This window comes from Nesoenas mayeri, assembly GCF_963082525.1.
Source record: "Nesoenas mayeri genome assembly, chromosome: 9".
NCBI classification, from domain to species: domain Eukaryota; kingdom Metazoa; phylum Chordata; class Aves; order Columbiformes; family Columbidae; genus Nesoenas; species Nesoenas mayeri.
In genome coordinates, this window is record NC_137557.1 from 1198741 (window position 1) to 1217013 (window position 18273).

General features: G+C 44.7%; 1 protein-coding gene across 2 annotated transcripts in view; it reads right to left on the reverse strand.

Moving 5' to 3' along the window:
* Nucleotides 1-2180: 2180 nt before the first annotated feature.
* PLCH1 (phospholipase C eta 1) overlaps nucleotides 2181-18273 on the reverse strand; it is a gene marked incomplete at both ends in the record, with an annotated part of 60262 nt that continues 44169 nt past the window's right edge. Inside the window, 12 exons of one of the 2 annotated variants that reach the window (XM_080349823.1) lie at nucleotides 2181-4282; nucleotides 6917-7277; nucleotides 7759-7818; nucleotides 9936-10015; nucleotides 10394-10540; nucleotides 11293-11377; nucleotides 11789-11913; nucleotides 12407-12514; nucleotides 12601-12780; nucleotides 14119-14216; nucleotides 14916-15010; nucleotides 18113-18184. In XM_080349823.1, the coding sequence (XP_080205949.1) occupies nucleotides 2181-4282; nucleotides 6917-7277; nucleotides 7759-7818; nucleotides 9936-10015; nucleotides 10394-10540; nucleotides 11293-11377; nucleotides 11789-11913; nucleotides 12407-12514; nucleotides 12601-12780; nucleotides 14119-14216; nucleotides 14916-15010; nucleotides 18113-18184 (3513 nt within the window). Of the gene's footprint in view, nucleotides 4283-6916; nucleotides 7278-7758; nucleotides 7819-9935; nucleotides 10016-10393; nucleotides 10541-11292; nucleotides 11378-11788; nucleotides 11914-12406; nucleotides 12515-12600; nucleotides 12781-14118; nucleotides 14220-14915; nucleotides 15011-18112; nucleotides 18185-18273 lie in introns of both variants that reach the window. The other variant, XM_080349822.1, reaches the window with a different exon arrangement.

An 18273-nucleotide genomic window follows, 5' to 3' on the forward strand; every position in this document is an offset into this window, starting at 1 on the left:
TCCGGTACTCACCATTGGTGATTTCGTGAATTCTTCATGCGCTGAGGACATCCGTTCAGGGACCAAATCCATTTCTGAATAGAACCATTCAAAATTCAAGTTCTGCAGACTGAAAAGGTCTCTCTGACAATATCACCTTTGCAAACAGACATAACCTTTCTTATCAGTTTTCCACGTCCAGGCCCACTGCAGAGCTGAGAGGAACGGCAGCTGACAGCAGTACTCACCTGCACCACATCACGAGACCTTTGAACATCTGGAATACTCTTACTCAAGTTTTTCAAGGCTTGGAGTGTTCCAGCACTGAGGTTAGAAGGTTTTGGTGCACACCAGCGCTACACCACCAGAAAGAAACTAATAGAACTGGAATCTCAGTGAGACACACACAGACACAAACCAAACCCCACATACACCAAAACCACTGAGCCAGATCTTCCTTTGGCTCGAGTCTACGCTGCAGAAATCCCGCCCCACTTCACTGTTCAAATCTCACCTTCACACAAAGAATTGCCCCCATCTGAATTAACTTCTAAAATTAAGAAGAAAGTATAAGAGATTAAATCCTAAGAGACCACTGTAATAATCTGTTCTGACCTCCTGAACACAACATACACTTTTTCTAAATTAATTCCAAGTAAAGCCAGGAAAAAACCTTCAAATCAATAGCAGTGTTTTCATCTCCTGCGACAGAGCTCGTATCACTTGCCTCATTCCAAGGCACTGTTAATAACAGTTATTTCTAAAGAACATGTAGGTCTTACTAACACAAATAAATGTATCTGGACGCAGTGTGTGAACATCTGTGGCACACAGAACCGAACGGGAATACACAGCCAGTTACACATAATCACCATGGCTTCCTACCCAGGAAAGAGAGAGCTCAGCTGCGCGTTTCCAGCTAAGAACCAGGTCAAACGACAGATTTCTCCCTTTCTGAAGCCTTATTGCAAGCTCATGGCGAGACAGATGTCTGCCAGCACTAACTATGGTAGTTTAAGCACAACTGTCTTTGCTACAGTTGCAGTAAACACAGCCAAGTGCTTAAAAATCTATTTTAATGATGTTTTCAAGAATAATAATACTCTGCATTACAAAAGAAAGAGGTAAAAGGTACATCTTTTACATATAAGAAAAAACGTACAGCGAAGGCAAAGAATATCTGGAGACCAAAATAAAGCTGTGTTGTTCCCTATGGGGAGGTGTCAGCTGTCTGAGGTCACTCACTCGATTCACTTTTAGCGTTCATAGAAAAGGACGAAGGTGGACAGTCAGAACAGCTACTCTAGCACGTCAGCTTGAAATATTCCACTGACCGTCGACAATTTACCAATAAAGTTACAAATATACAGAAAACAGACCTGCTACTGGACTGAAGTTACACACGCAACCAATAGCAAAAATACGCAACAAAATACACAGAAATTCAGTGTTTTCCACTCATAGATGCAGAATTACTCCCACATTCCACTCTGTCCTGAAACGAGCATTCACACCAAAAGGGAAGACGACTGTCCTTGTACTTCACAGAGCGGGCAGAAGACGAAGCTACACGTCACTCACGAATTTGGACTAACCCTAATTCTACAAACTCTTTGCTGTAGAACCATAGTTCATACATGGAAACATGTAAAATTAACAATTAAGTAGCAGCCGGAGTGAAAAGAGTGATGCTAACGAAGGGTTGTGTTCCGAGGCTGCTGCTTGTTGGGCAGCCCGATCCCCAGGAATTGCCCGGAACAGAAAGCACTACACTCAGCAGAATTTGCACAAAAAGCCAAAAGTGACCACTAAAAATGATTTTCCAAAGAGCAGAACAGGATATCAGGAAAACAGAATATTTTTGTGTTCCTTGCAACGTTCGGCTTTCGAGCACAGACGTGCTCGACTTAAAAACAACACGTGTTACAAACACAAAATGCTACAAATGCTCACTGCATGCAAATAGTCCCCCGATTACTTCAGTTGGTCTTTTCTAAATCAAAGTAATACATCCATAAGGGAGGAGCATGGCTTCTATTTACATAAGCTTTGACAGAAAAGGGCACATTAAATCATGATTGAATCACTAGCATGAAATTGCATTTCTAAATAATTTAAACCCTCTGAACAGTATTTCTCGCTAAAAATCCTTCATTTCCACAGAAGAGTTTGTAAACATTGAAGATGTACATTTGTACAATCTACAGTCTCAGCAGGAAATAAATTTCAGGCTTATCATCGCTATTGGGTTCCAGCTGCAGAACAGAATCGTCTGTACACAACCGGTCGCCGCAGCCGTAGTGCAAAGCGGCACACGCGCCCTCCGGCATCCCCCGGCCCTCCGCGGGCTCCCCGGGGAAGCCGTTCAGGTACCTGGCGATGTAGGAGCCCGTGGAATGCCTGTTGACGACGTGGGGAGATGCTGAAGGCTTGCTGCGGAGGACAACCCCCGCCACGCTGCTCGTGTTGGGAGCTCGGGGCTTGCTGGCGGCCTCCTGCCTCTCCTTGGCACGGCTGGCTATGTTCCGCACCCTGCTCTGGCTGCGGGAGGACAGCTTCCTGACCAGCGCCCTCGGGCAGTCCTCCTCCGCCGGCCGGGAGCAGCGCGCGTGCCCGCTGTCCTCCTGCTCCAGGGACACCAGCTTCCTCAGCTGTTCCGTCAGAGCATCTGTAGAATGTGGTCTCATATTCTTCATGGCAGCAAGTTTCTTGTCTCTCATGCCCGATGAGATAAAGCTCCTACTTATGTATTGATACTTACTTTCGAAATTGCAGGAAATATCCTCTGATGTCAAGTCACCCAGACTCTTGGATTTGCAAGGGCTGGTCTGTTTGATGGCTGAAGGCGACGGGAAAGCCAAAGTGGTTTTGAGCATGGGTGAGTGTATGTTGAGCTGCGACCTCTGGGAGGTACACATGACATTTTTCTGCTTATCTGAAGGATGATGACACAAGAAGCCAACATTTTCACATATGGGCAAAGGCAGCTGGCCGGCTGCAGTGCTGAGGTTGCCCGGGCAGCCCGGGGCAGCGGCACAGAGCGCGACGCCCGCACTGTGCCCACAGGTGCTCTCCCCAGCGAGCCCAGCGTCCTGCTTGTGCCTCAGTTTCAGCGGGGAAGCCAGCTGGCTCATGTCCTCCCTTTTGTACTCACACACAGTCACCAAGAGCTCTCGAGAATCCCCATCCAGTTCTACGAGACTGCTGCTTTCCGAGTTGTCACCAGTGGGGGGGTCAACAAGTGTCTCCTCAAAAATGAGGCTATTGGAAGCAAAAGAACTGGTAGACTCAGGGGCTTCCCAGCCTGTTCCACGTATTCTTTTGGGATCTGCATTTAACAAAGAGAGAGGTGAAGGACAAGGACAGTTACGCAAGTTATTTTCTCTATTGTTTAGCTTTTTGTTGCAAACTAATTCACTGTGGGTCTTGCATTCTGGAGTTGGTGTCAGCGTTGCCTCATGGATAATTGTGTACGCAGAATACTCGGCAGTCTCGGGGCTGGAGATCATGGTGGTGTCTGGAGTTGAGAATAAAGGGGATCTGATGGGTTTTGGGGTGGTGAAGTTGTGCTTACAGGGACTGCCGAGACCTGCAGGGAGCACGTGTGGGTGTGCAGCCGTCACTCCGCAGGCCTGGCCGCTGGCGCCGCGGAGGCTCGAGACTGCCGTGAGATTAGTCTGGTCACCCGTGACATCAACCTGCCCGATCAGGGCTGAGACAGCGCTGTCCAGCTCGCTCTCGTTCGCTAAAGAAACCTCATCTATAAGGCGAGAAATGTCACTGTCTTGCATGGTTAAAGTGGAGTGCAAATCGGGAACATCAGAGGAAACAGTAGAAGAAACATCTGTCAAAGCAAGAGCTGCTGCAGTGCTTTTCCTGATGGTGTCATTTTGGGGATTTCCCATGTCTACTTTTTGAGAAAGGGAAGTCCCTGTAAGAGATTTTTTCTCCTCCTTAGACCCTTTTGTGTCACCTTCCTTTTTATTGTGTGCACAGTTGTTGTCATTTGTTTTTTCTGTAGAAAGGTCAAAATCGGAGCCCTGCACCAGTGGGACAGTTTCACCAGAAAGATTCTTCTCCTGATGGCCTGGGAGGTGATTTGTTTCAGCTACACCATGTGCAAACACTAAATGTGCAGGTTGCTCCTGTAGAGGTGGGACTAAAGAGTCAACTGTAGGCTCCTTCTGGTCGTTCTTCTTAAACTGAGATGCCAAATTTGAAGTATTTGCTGTTTTCTCAGAACATGTAAAACCAGATTCTTTCAAGTTTGTTTCCTCCTCATTTGTATTGTCATCACTGTTGGCTGAATTAAATAAGAAACATATTAGTTGTGTACAATATTGTGTTCTGTCTATTAACAACTATTTTGTCCTTAGACAGACAAATGGAGAACGCAAAATTAGGTACAGTTGTGACAGAACTCAATTATGGGGTTGTGCAGGTTTAATACAAATTATCTGTGTGATATGAATAAATGGAAAAATACAACTGCAGGCACTTCATCGAAACTTCCTTTGAATGTCTATTACATCAAGCACGTGATGTAATATCGGTTGCAAATAATGTTAATGAGGTACCATATCAGAGCTTGCACATGGTATTACCTTCAGCTGTGTTCCTATTCAGATTTGTACTACAAAGAAGCATGGCAATAAAGACAGAACAAAACAGCTCTGTTAAAAAAAACATCATATTTTGAAACAAGATGCATGCTTAAAAGAGCTGAGTAAAAAGCATCAAGCAGATGGATTCCAGACTGTATTTTACATGTAATTAGTGTAAAACGATACAATGTAAGGATTTAAATGTTGATCTTCCACAAGCGTACTGCGTTCATGAGAGCAAGACTTTGAATGCCATGAAAAATATGCATTAGGTATTTCCTGCTTAATGAAGTAAGAAGTAGGCTTGGCATGATACACGCTGTTTCTAACATTCACTAGAAATCAGATGTCCTAGGAAGAAGCGAGAGAAGCTCTGAGAATTCACTAACAGTGACTGACCTCCCCGGTACAGTAGGAGCTGTTTTTAACAAATATGGGATTAAAGGCAGATCTCCAAAACCTGAAAAGCTCCCCAAGCTTTCCACTGCTCCTACATAAGGATGGAAGAGGTGTATACTTCTTGGATTTGTAGATTTTCTTTCCCTATAAAGAACAGGGGAGAAAATGGACAGCACGATGCCCGCTTGGTGTAACTCCCACTGAGGCAGCAGAGCCGTGTTCAGCCACGGTATTTTGAACAGAAGGGTCTCTGTTGGCCAGCCAGCCCGTTCCAGTCTTCACGGCGTCCTGCAGTGACTAACGCTCCACCTGACTAGTACCACCCTGACGCTCAAGTCACCTCCTAGTCAAAAATATTGGGGCTGCACTTACTGTCCAGTAACAGCCAAGCCTATTCCTGTTGCATTGTACCTTTTCTCACCATGAGCCAAGTGCTTCCAAAAATTAAAGAGCCTGGGCTGCTTTTCTGTGTCCACCCGCAGGCCACGGCTGGCCCTGCGGCACAGGGGAGGGAGAAGGTCCCTCGGGGACAGGAGAGGACTCTGTCTGGAATTTCACCTCCGGCATGTCTCATTTCTCTATACCCACGGTGGCCAGTCCTCCTCCACAGGGGCACAGCACAAGCCTTACAGGCTCAGATGGACAGGACCTAGTCTTCTCATAGTGACACGGGGCAGGATTCGTTCTCTGGGACAGCTCTTTAGGTCATCTCACCAGGGCCTGTGTTTTCTGCTTACATTTTGCTATAAGTGAGTAGCTGTGGCCTCCAAAAAGTGTGGAACTATCTTATAAAAGAATGTTGTGTCTTTGTGTGTAGCATCTTTGGGAAGAAACATCTAAGAAATGATTACATCTGTTGTGAAGCATGGCTGAGCTGTATCATCTTCACAGGCTTATCTAGAGGATGTTTCAATGTAAAACACAGAATTTCAGTCAACTTCCTTTATAGCATTGTCCTTTTCCTGCCTACAGTTTCATCTCAAGGTGGTAGGAAAAGAATTGGTTTGATTTTACTTGCCGTTTCTCCTGAGTAACTTGTTTTACAAGGCAATGTGCAGGTTATCTGTCCTTCAGAGTATCCCTGCACACGCTCCTCCCAAACAACAGCCCCAAAATCAGTACAGACAGCCTAGAGAAGGGATGAGCTCAGGGTGGGGACAGTAGGTCTAATGAATTACAGCCAGTGTATTCAAAGCTTCCCAGACTTATTCAAATATTCCAGTAAATCAAATATTAGGCAGGTCAAACACACTAACCTTGCTGTAGTCATGGGAATAACTGGATTAGAAAACCAGGACTATTATTGCTGAATACACTTTGAAAAAACTGTTTTAAGAATTAAGTTGTATTGCGTATCAATAATACAAGATCAAGACTTTATCCTAACATATGCTCTCCATATAAATTAATCAAATTAAGTAACCCAGGTTAAGAGGAGAATACCAAGATGTTGGCTACAAAGTCTGACCTACTTTGACCCCTCTTACATCTATTTGAAAGTCTGCTTTAGCCTTTCCGCACATGACTTCCAAAACCACATGCTGCATGCTGCTCTTCCTCCTTCAAATGGGGAAAGGAAACCCACCGTGCCAGCAGCTCTGTTTCCCTAAGCAAAGGGACAGTAGCAAACCACAAATTGATGAAGCATAATTGAATGCTGGTTCTTAAATTACAAAATTTGACAAGTGCCCTTTTACTTCCAGAAGTTATTGTAATTCGTTTGGCTAGTTTGCAGAGCAGACTGCTTTCCAGGGTGTCACTTATCAAAGAGTTTAAGGAGCTGTTAAAACACTGCACTCTTAAGCACATGTAGTTTTTGCCCAATAACTCTTACTGGAGTCAAATAAAACCACTGGCACAGAGATTGCAGAAATACACCTGTTAACAGACTATTTCAACTTACTACATCAAAAGTAATTTTGGAAGCATCTTACCAGATGTGTTTTCTTTTCCTTTGGCATCGTGGGCAGTTTCATCTTCTGGGCATGGCAGTCCTACAAGGAGGTATTTGTCCACGGGCATAGAAGCAGGACGTGCTTGCAAAGTCCGGCTTGTACGCCTTACAACTCCTCCTTTGTCTTTCAAGTCTACTGGTTCAGATGCACTGTCTTTAATTTCAGTAGCTTCCAGAAAACCCATCTTACTTTTCTTTCTACCTTTTGCTGGTGCACTGGCTGTGCGCCGGAGAATTCGATCACCAATAGATCGCTTCCGTACGTAGTGTCCGCTGGTTTCAGCAGAATTGTGCTTAGAGTTCTTGTTAAATAACCCTCTGAGTCCTATCAGCTGCTTATTCTGAAAAGAGAAAGAATAACAGCAGTTTCGAGTGAGTTCAGACCATTACACAATGAGTTCAATGAAAAGAGCTGCTTTCAAAGTATTTATGAATGATGAGGACAAAGTTAAAAATGCAGCAAAGCAAAAATTCACACCAAGCAGTTCACATGTACTCTGGCCAAGGAGCTCACAGCATAGGTCTCCATGAATTCATGCATGTCTCTGTTTCTCCTCATTAGGATGGCAGCCTGCCACAATTACAAGAGAAGTTTGCTCGAAGTCTCGTAAGCAGAGGCGACAGGCCGCTCAGAAGTGTGCTGCAGCGACAGGCTACGCGCTCACTTGGAGCATTACGCATGGGCCTCATCAAAGCAAAATTCAAACGCTTCCGAGTCCTAATGAAGAATGAGGTAAGTTTGGTAGTTGCAGATCATGCGATTAGGAACCATTTGAAAAGCCTATGCCCAGCAAGTCCAAAACGCATGCTAATGAAGTCTACCTTTGTGGCTCCTAGAAAGTGCAATATTGTGTAACTGGGATTGAGGATTAAAGGGCTCCACTGAAAGGCAAAAAAAATGCAAACACATTTGGCTAATGTTTTCAAGACTGCGATACAAGCATATAAGGCAAACAGTACATCAGCTGTAAGTATCACCCCTCTACAGCAAATCATTTAAAACTGTTTATTAGTCTAATGTCAGCGTTTCTCAGTCTTGTCCAGATATCCTCACTTGTAAGGATGCAAAAGCACATTCGGCCTTTGTTTATACATTAGAAACAGAATATAGCCCATCATTAGATGAATAAACTACTGATGCAGAGATGAAGTCTCAATAGTCTCCCCCTATGTCTTTTGTCTTCCCTACGAAGCGACTCTCTACTGTTTTTCTGGAGTATATTTCTTCTCTGAAGAGCACGTGAGCCACGAGCAGCAGCCAAACAGGCTGCCCCACAGACTGTCACCCAGACCACGTATAACCTCATCTGGGTGTTGTAACCTCATCTGGGTGTTGTAACCTCATCTGGGTGTTGTAACCTCATCTAGGTGTTGTAACCTCATCTAGGTGTTGTAACCTCATCTAGGTGTTGTAACCTCATCTAGGTGTTCCTGCTCCAGCAGGTGGACTGGACTAGATGACCTTTCAAGGTCCCTTCCAAACCCTAACATTCTGTGAGTCTGTGATCTCACAACACACCCAGAGCTGTACAGATTGGGGTATACACTGCAGATGCATTCACAGCTTTTTACTACTGCTTTTCTTTTTACCAGTGTAAATGTAGGAGTAACACGGTCTACCTCGAGCACTAAAAGCTTCTCTTTGGGCACAGAACGTGCGCGGGCGGGTACGGTCAGTGCTGGTCCCTCACCGCCCAGCCCCATCCACGCTGGTGGAGACAAGAGCAGAGGAGAACATGGAAACGCTGGTCCCCGTGTGGAGACAAGGATGCCCTGAGGGACACAGACACCAGGTGACTCACAGAGCCACCACCAGATCATCCGTGATCCAGTGGGACCGGCGAGGATAAAGGTAGCAGGGTCAAGTGAGGATCTAGACTGCACCAAACCTCAGCCCCCAGTCTTGGCTGTGTTATTTTCTCTCTGTTCCACTGAGCTTTCCTTGGGTGGTTGCACATATCTGACATGACATTTTCTGCAGCCGCTCTCAGAAGGGAGAAAGGCTGAGGGCTAACTGTTCTTTTCTATATATATTCTCCCTAAATTTTTTTTAAATCACTTCAAAAAGCTATTTTATTTAACATCCTATTGTATATGCCCTTAATTTCTTTGTGCTAGTTGTCTCTAATGACCTCTTGTAAACTGCTCATGAAGACAGCTGAAGCAGAAATGCAGAGAAAAAGCACTGCACTTTTACTTTCATTTTAAAAACACTTTTAAATTTGTAGTCTTGCAGAAAAGCAAAATGTACACACTAAAACCTAAAAGATTTAAAGCTTACATTAGCTGCTAAAAAGAGCTTGTCAAATGCCATGTTCTGCTGCAGTTACAGTTCAAGATTCATTCTTAAAATAAAATTAGTTTAGCACACTGAAGCAACATACTTACTGTCTCTAGATGTGATAATTATCATGTGCTAACAGTACGAACATCCATACGTACACGTATGCTAGGATTGAAGCATGCTATGCTTTCTTGGCCGACACCTGCAAGGAGCCTCCCCATGTACTATGAGCCCCATCCCTCTGCCTCCCGGGCGCTGCGACAGCAGCGTGTCTGCGCCAATACTGTGGGATTTCAGCCCAAAAGAGCCACGGGTTTCACCAGACATGGGTGTGCTGTGAACAGGTGCCCTGGCTCAGTGCTCCTCAGAGAAAACACCAAGAACAAGGATTTGCAGTTTGCCTCCTCGAGCGTGCTGGCGCTTCGCAGGGTATGGACATACCCTCACACGTACGAGGGGAAATGAAGACGTCAAGCGGAGGGCAGCAGAGAATCAGACACTGTGCTTTTTTCATTGCTGGGTGATCTGAATAATTTGTTTAAATTTCACTACTGATCAGTGCCAGAGAGCTGGGTACAAAATAATTCTGAGCTGCAAGAATCCTTTAGAAATCACACAAATCCTGTGAGGTTCTGGGGTACATTTAAATACGTTTTTATCAGAAAAATTGCAACAACAACAAAATTGAAGTATGTAAATCTCCAGATATGCCTACCTTGCCATAGATCTCATTGATGGTTATATGAACAAATATGGATGCTTCTGTCAGCCCTTCTAGATACACATGACGATAACCTAGTAAAACAAAAATATTGCACCACAAAAAATCAACAATTTGCATTTTATGCACAACTGGCAATACCTTTCTATAAAAGTGAAATATATACAGTAAGCCACCTTACGCTTTTAGTAAGACTTATTTTCCATTCTCACAGGTTTTCCAAGCCCCCAGCACAAACCATCTTCAAGTTATAAATCAGCAGTAATTTCCAAAAGCACAGACACCCAGACTCCTTCAAGTAACGGTGAATATACCACCCTAAGATACCAGGAGAACTGGCCAAGCTCATACATGAAGAGGCATATGTGCTGTGCTGATAACCTCATCTTCACGTTCACAGGTGTTTGCTCTTCAGTTCGACCTCTAAGTCAAGGGAATGAGGTGGGACTAACCAGGCACAAGACTGCTAAAGGCCAGAGTGCGTTGTCCAACAAAGTCTCGCCCAATAGGGTCGTGGTCCCAAACAAGAAATCGCACCAAAGCTATTTCAGGCATGTGGACAGTGAAAGTGAGTGTTTCCTCCCAGACAGGATTAAACCCTGTAAAACAAACAGCTATTTTGCAAAACAAATCCATAGCAAGCACTAGCCTACACTTTCACAACGCATACCAAGAGGCGTAAGAAACAAGTATACCAAATCCAAAAACACTCATTGCTCGTAGAAGATGCTCTCAACCTCCATTATGTAAGCAATTAAATAGGCAAGAGATGTGACTCCTGGGCTGGTTTTACAAACAAACAGAATGGTTCTGGTTGGGTAGCTGGCGGGGACACAAGGCAAACTGTTCTATAAAACGATGTCAGGCTAAAGATCGGCCAAACCATGAATTCCCCCCTTTCTTCCCCACGTGGTTTTGCAGCTGCCTATGAGAGCTGGCGGCCACTGCTCCTGCTGCAACAGGCTGTGCCGCTCTGCTTTCATCTCCTGCCCAGGAAGGCTGAGGTGGCAGTGAAACTGTCTAGGACATGATTTGTTTGCATTTCAGTTCAAGTTATACATGTATTTTATATAAATAATAATAAAAAAATATTTGGAACTTCTGCATAAAGGAGATTTAAGAACAATCCAGGACAAAGATACTGTGTTGAACAGTTCTTGTCCTTCATGTCTTGCTTGTCTACCTCCCTACATCAGAAATTTTGTCTAGCAAGCAGAATTCGTTAAAATACAATCATTTAATTTCATCAGGTAAGAAGCTTAGCAATCTAGAAAGTAATAACAGATACTCAATCATTTATAATTACTTAATATTTTACTCTAAGAAGACGAAATCAGCTAGGTTATCTTACCGTTGTCGTCCACCACCCTGGTTTGATCTTTACAGCAGTCAACAGGTAACCCGATAATTTCCACCTCAACAAAGGGATCTATTATCTATTTTTAAAAACAAAGTATTTTAAAAGCAAGCTGATGATACAAGTAGAGGTCAATTTTTAAGGAAACTGATGCAGAGAGTTAATTTCATATGAGAATTCAAAAACCTTTGATTCACATGGATTTTCAAGCAGCACAACCATGGGAAATGGCTTCATGGAGTGTGAGTGGCTGTATGGTTTGTAGCCACCTGTGACTAATTTTCAAAGAGTGAAGCCACTCTCAAAATATGAAACAAATTAATTCTTAAACATCATGCATAGGATACAGACTCTGTGGGAAAATGTAGTGTTTAGTGACCAAAAGCTTGAAATGTATTGGTGTATTTAACTAAGGAGGAAGGTTCTTTGAGTCACACGCTGCCATGTCAGCCCAGGAGCTCTCAGGGGAGCATTTGGTGCAGTATCTCACCTCTCCTCGGTCTCCTAACATGGAATCAGGAGGCTTAGGCAGCTGCTGTCCGCTGATGATTTTCAGAATAAGCTGCTTTTTAGGACTGGCAGGAAGCGGATCAGCAGAGTAGGGGTTGAATGTGCCTAAAAGATGGCAAGGAATGCGAAGCGTAAGGAAAAAGATACACACGATAAATATCACCCACCAAGATGCATATAGCTTCTTGCTTGCAGCTGGCTACTGTAGGACAGCCTTTTTTTAAACACATATTAAGATAGAGCCCTCGAAGTATGTCTATAATAACCGCAAGAGATTGTGCAGAATCATAGAAACACTGTGGTTGGAAAAGACCTTTAAGATCATCAATTCCAATAGTTAACCTAATGCTGTCAAGTCCACCTCTAAACCACATCCCTAAGAACATCGTCTGTGCTGGTATTTACAGTCTGAAAGTTACACACCATTTTCTGAGGAAAAATATATATGAGTTCTGAAGTAAAATAAGCTTACAAATATATGGAAACAAGATTCTACATATGTTCTTATTTTTCTTTCTTGTGCCTTGGTAACTTCACCATGGAGAGGCTTTCTGAAAGGCTTGATGCCTACAGTAATAAATGCATAGCGGGACATTACCTTTGCACATCTGCTGAGGTTTGAGGACATAACCACAGTTGCCGTTTACCCTAAATTTTGCATCATTTAATTGCATCACCCGTCCCTCAGATTGGTAGTTCAGTGCCACTGTCGAAAGAGAAGACTCGGATGTGAGATATTTACTTAGCACATACACCACAAGTGCAGGAGTAAGATATTCACGGAACACCTACCTAACTGGCAGCCAACGTTCCAGTACGGCAGAGGATTGAAGTTGCTGGAGTCGATGCGATAGGCGGAGGGATAGACCCTTGTCAGCTGTTTCTGGTTGTACAGCATGAACTGCTCGGCCTTCTGCTGCACGGCCTGGTGGGCTCTCGTTTCACTGAACGACAGCACGTTCCCTGTCGATCCTGTGGGTATCGGTAAATCCACAAACGAGTTACAAAGCTACAATGACAGGTTTTGTTTTGTCACATGTGAATCACATACGTTGCACAACTGAAGGGCATGAGTTTCCCCTCCCATGAGGGTCTTTTGCTCTACCCTCAAGTTTCCAGACTTAAAAGGAAAGCCAAGCAAGAGCTCAAGCTAATTGCTAGGGCCTTGTCTCCCGCAGAACCCCAGACACGGCTGCTATGAGGAATCTACAGAGAAATCTGCAAACGGCAGCATGATCAAAACCATTTACTGAAGAGCTTACAGATGGGCGAAGGACAGGCCACGCAGGGCTCTGCTTTTGCTCTTGTCCTTGTAACACGTTAATAGCTGCAGTCAACTCCTTTCCTTCTCACAGAGTTTCTGCAAGCTCATCCTTTCTCTAAAGAATAATAATAAATAATCCAAACAATCTTTTCCGATTCATAAGTCTTCCCTCTGAGAAAAAGTCCAACCAGAAGAGTTTCCGAGGCAAGAGTGCCCAGCTTTGGGGGATCACCCAGACCAACTCCACTGCAGCACCTCTGAGCTGGGCTCACGAAAGCCCAGCTCTAGAGCAAAGGCAGCTGTAGAACTGAGCTCTGCTGAGCCGCCCCTCCTTTCCAGAGGGCCCCGACACAACAGGCGGGTTCAGCAGCACCACCAAACCAAACTGAACCTGGACCTGCCGAAAAGCTGAGCTGTCTCAGCTCAGAACAGCGAGACTGGAACTCCACAAGGCCATGTTCTTGTGGCATTTCTTGGACTGTTTCATCACCTTGCTTCCACCCTCTATTTGTCCTGTTGAATTCTATCAAATTAGGAGTTCATTTTATAGGAAGTAAAGAATTTCACACACAGTTTGTTCACATACGTTTGATGACCTTTTCTACAAATCCCTCTGCAAGCTTCTCGGTTTCCATTTTGCCTCTAAGGCAGTCAGTGAAACAACTGCACACTCTCTGAATAAGTAACACATCTCTTTATCACAATTCAAATCTATAACGTTACTAAATGCTACTTAAAATGGCTAGTGTTAAAAGATGATGACAAACTCCATAAAACTGTGAAACCAGGAAAGGGTTCTCCTGAAAGAGCTTCATTTTTAAAATTGCTACTAAACCAGGAATGCCGTAACAAACCAAGGGAAGGGCTATTTCTTAGGGAATTAAAAGGTGGTGCTTTACTCTTATTTAAGTAAATGGGACAGGTAACTGACTGCTCCACTTTTAAAACACCTTTGAAAAACAAGGGAGAGCTTGAGAACAGAGACATGTTTCCTTTCAAAAAGAAAAGGGAAAAGGCAGGGGTACGCGTGGTGCCGGCAGCCTTACCGTCATCCACGATGTCCTGCGCGGCCACAGAGTTGGTGTACACCACCAGGTCAGACAGGGCTCGGCACAGCTTCACCGTCTTCCTTCGACGAGCCAGCCTGCTGAGTTAATACATAAAACAAAGCGGGAATTTTGGAATGTTTAAAGCATATTTCAATCCCCCTTTCTGTTCTTTTCATCAACAAGGAAACAAACAACCGTGAACAGGGAGCCACATGGTGCAAACCTCCTCAGAGGGGGCTCCCAAATGACTGTTCCCCTTGTGCCTCTATAGCCACACTACGCAAACAATATTTTTATTTAAAACATAATGAAATAGCTGCACCATTGCTCTTCTCAACAAAAACAAGGCAGACGGCTCTGAACTGTGTCTGAAAATGGGGCGTTTAAGTGACAACAAATGCATTCTCAATGGCACTTTTTGGATTGCTTTTTCTTTGCATTCTCAGATGTAATAAAGCTGGCTGGGCTGTGATGTACCCTTGTTTAGCCTAACCAGTTTTCCCCAAGCACTATTTACAGCATGCAAAATGTAGATTGGCATTTTTCCATTAGAAGAGTACTACTATCACATTTCTTTTCAGTTTAAGGGTAATTGCTATTTGCAACCTGTGGAAACCTACACAATCAAAATAGCAGGCTGCAGCAGTCACAGCAAAATACACCCCAACAGCAGTGTCACAAATGAGCTGCTCTTAAGAGCAGATTTTCTTGAGGCAATAACATATAAATATTGGTAGTAGTAACATGGCTCTGGCTTGAACTGAGCTGTGAACCCGTTGTGATGCAGAGCTCACCTGTGGAGCTGCCCCGTTTCCCTCCCAGGGGGGTTGTGCTGGTTTTCTTCATCATCCGACGCGCTGTGGTATTTGGATGTCGCCTTCACAGCTTTCTGTTGGGAAAGAACCAAGCAGAGCCGGGTCGGGTTATGGGGTGGTTCAATAAACTCACATTACTGCAATTAACTGGGCGAGGGGCAGCAGGTTTACGGCACAGGACCAGTGCCCTGCAAGGATGCAGGATGATCCCTGGGGGTTTGACAGCACAAAACCCGGGGTGCTATGTCAACGTTTCCATTCGTATGGAGAAGGAAACGCAAGCAAAGCGTCTGTGCCCTCAGCTCAGTGCGGCTGACTCCGAGCCTGCGGCCACGGAGCAGGTTTACCTGCTGGTCAGCACACAAAGCCAGGCCTGAAGAAAGCTATTTCTGCAAAGCGGCCAGTGCATTGCACGGCACTGCGCACGGTGCAGCTCCCTGCCCCTTCCCCCTCCTGACGCCAGAGGACAACGTGGCTCCACTGTCTCCAGTGCACCGGTCACCGCTCCTGCTGGAATTCTAATGGACGGTATCGTATTTAATAAACAGTGACACACAGTAGGATCTAAATGTAAAGTGCATTGCTTCCACCTACCTATGCTTCCCCCCAGTTTAGAAAATACAACAGATTCATGAAGTTGAGAACAGAGTCCAGGCAAAATTTTCAAGCATCACCTTTCTGTTGCCTTTTGAGCCACACATCCGAGCGTTCCAGTTATTATTACAGTGTAAAGAACATAGCTATGATAAAAAGATTACGATCTCAAAAGCATCTTTTTTCATAAGCACCAATTATTTAATACAGTTTCCAATTTCAACAACATTCCATCTTTTGTAACACTCACTATAGCTTCAAGTGAGAGTTTCTTTAATTCCCTTCTCATCAAGAGGTAATTAACAGTATAACTGAGAGCTCCTTTTGCTCACACGGCTAATTGAGCACAGATTTCTTTCCCCCTGCTGGGATGCACCAATCACGTACATCATTTAGTTTGCCCTGTTTAGTGCTGAAATAAAAGTTGACTATACTGGGAATCATTTGCACGGCTCAGTTTTGGAAGGTGAAGGTCTGCACTGCGGGTGTTCCCTGCAGTTACCGTGCGGGAACTGCCAGCCTTGGTGGCTTTGTCCCTCCACGGGCAGTTTTGAAAGAGTTTATACATGGATACATTTGGTACAAGAGCTGGCTGAAAACATCACAGATCAATATCCCTGGGTGGATAATTCTGTAACGCAAAAATATCAATAGTAACCACCCTTCCCAGGCATCCCTTCAGCTGGAAAAGCATAAGAGTGAAGTTACTGGACGTCCCTGTTGCCTCAGTCTACAATACAATCATTACTTTAAAAAAATCTATATATACTGTCTTGTTTTTTTTCAGCAGAGATGATACAAGTGGGCTTTCCAACCTGCTATAGCCATTAGGATAACTAGTTGAAGTAATTAAACTATTGACACACTTTCCAGCCCTCAGTGTTCGCAGCAGCTTTTAGTGGTTGACTTTTGCCTGTGACATCTCGTTGTGCAGCATTTGTTTTCCCACCGGTGAGCGCCAGTTACAGTGTGAAGTGCCCACTCTTGTGCACAACAGGTACTTGCAGATCTCGCCACGCACTGACTAATGTGCACTTAGCTCAAGCTGCTGAAAGAAATGCAACCACTTCAACCTGGTGTGCCGCAGACAATGAAAGCAATTTTTTTAGCACAAAAACAAAGAGGGAATTGTGGGGGCCTACGGTGGGTCCGTGGATTCCCTGACGGAGGGCATGGGAACAGAAATTAGCCTTGAAGATATGAAGGCCTACCCGTGAGAAAGATGGGAGTAAAGGAGTATCCAAAGATGTTAAGGATGCACTCGTGAGAGAGAAGGGAGTAGAAGAGTAACATTGATGATAGCAAAATTAGCCAATGAGATGTTACTGCTGTAACTTGTAACCAATAATGAAGAGACACATTAATTGGTAAAACTGTATAAAAATGCACTTGTGGCAATAAATGGCATCTACTACTTTCATCCTGGAAGAACTTGGTGTATGTCGTTTGTCCGTCTCAGCCACAACACTGATGTAAGCTTATAAATCCAAGCGTACACATGAGTCCTGGTACTGTCTGCCTAGAGAATTTTTGATGGCTCCTGGCTGGCTTCAGGGCAGATGAGCTGGTGGTTGATGAAGCTCTGTGATGTATCTCGTAATTGCTGTTTTTCCTAAACGGCTGCTCAGTTTATCAGCGACAGAAGGTGCTTCCTGCTCGGCTGCAGCGTTCGCATGGACACGGGCATCCCGCGGGCTGGGCCAGAGGATGCCGCTGGTGGCAGCGACCCAGCTGCAGACCTGCCACACGCCTCTCACAACAAGCCCGTCTGCTGATTTATTTACTCACTATCTGCTAATTGAGTCTGAGAGGAAGGAAGCTTCCAGTTCCATCAGCTCGTGCTGAGGCTACACGTTCAGTAAACCCAAGCCTGGAGGCACCGTTGGGAGTGTGGGAACAGGGGAGGTGGATGACAGGGCCATATCTGTCAGGACGTGGGAACGGGAAGGAACACGAGTGCGCTGTCCCTTTTGGCAGCTGCTGTCTGTCCAGCTGTAAAATGAAACCACACGCTCGTAGGAATGATATTAGCTCTTGCTTGGTTCAATAGAGCCGCCACAGTGCAGCAGACAATTTGACCTAGCAGCTACACAAACATACAAATACTATACGGAAAACCATGAAGAGATCAGAAGAGAACATGTTTTGACAAAGCAGGAGCCCAGAGCCAGCACTCAGTCACAGTGCCCCTTAAAGCAAACAGAAAGAGAGCGGCAGCCCACGCTGCACAGCACTGCCCAGGGTATGCAACACTAAAGCTGGAGCCCGAGTGGAACAAACTCCGTCAGCTGTGTGGACAGAGCTCTGGAAACTGAGAAGATGCCAGGGGGTTCATCTCCATCACTCTGCTGCAGGTTTGATCTGAAAATCAGCAATTTGACATCACTAGCAAAGATGACCTTTTTGGTCAGGATCATCTTTAGAGGGTTCTCCATACTGCTAGCAGCTAATATTCCTCTGGGCAGCAATACACCAAGGGCAATCACATAGTCTTTCCTCATGCCCCCACACTCACCAGGTGTTTCAAGCGATAAAACATACCCTGTATCTCAACAGCAAACCAAGGCTCTCATTTTACTTACTTTGTGTTTACCGAAGTTGCCCATTAATGATCGACTATGAGACTTTTTTCCACCTTCTTTTGTGTCCAGGTTCTGCATGGAGAAAGTGCAATAAAAAGTGTAACTAGATACCTTCAGAAGTATCTTTAAAGAGTCTGCTACAGAATAGAAGTGAGTTAAAG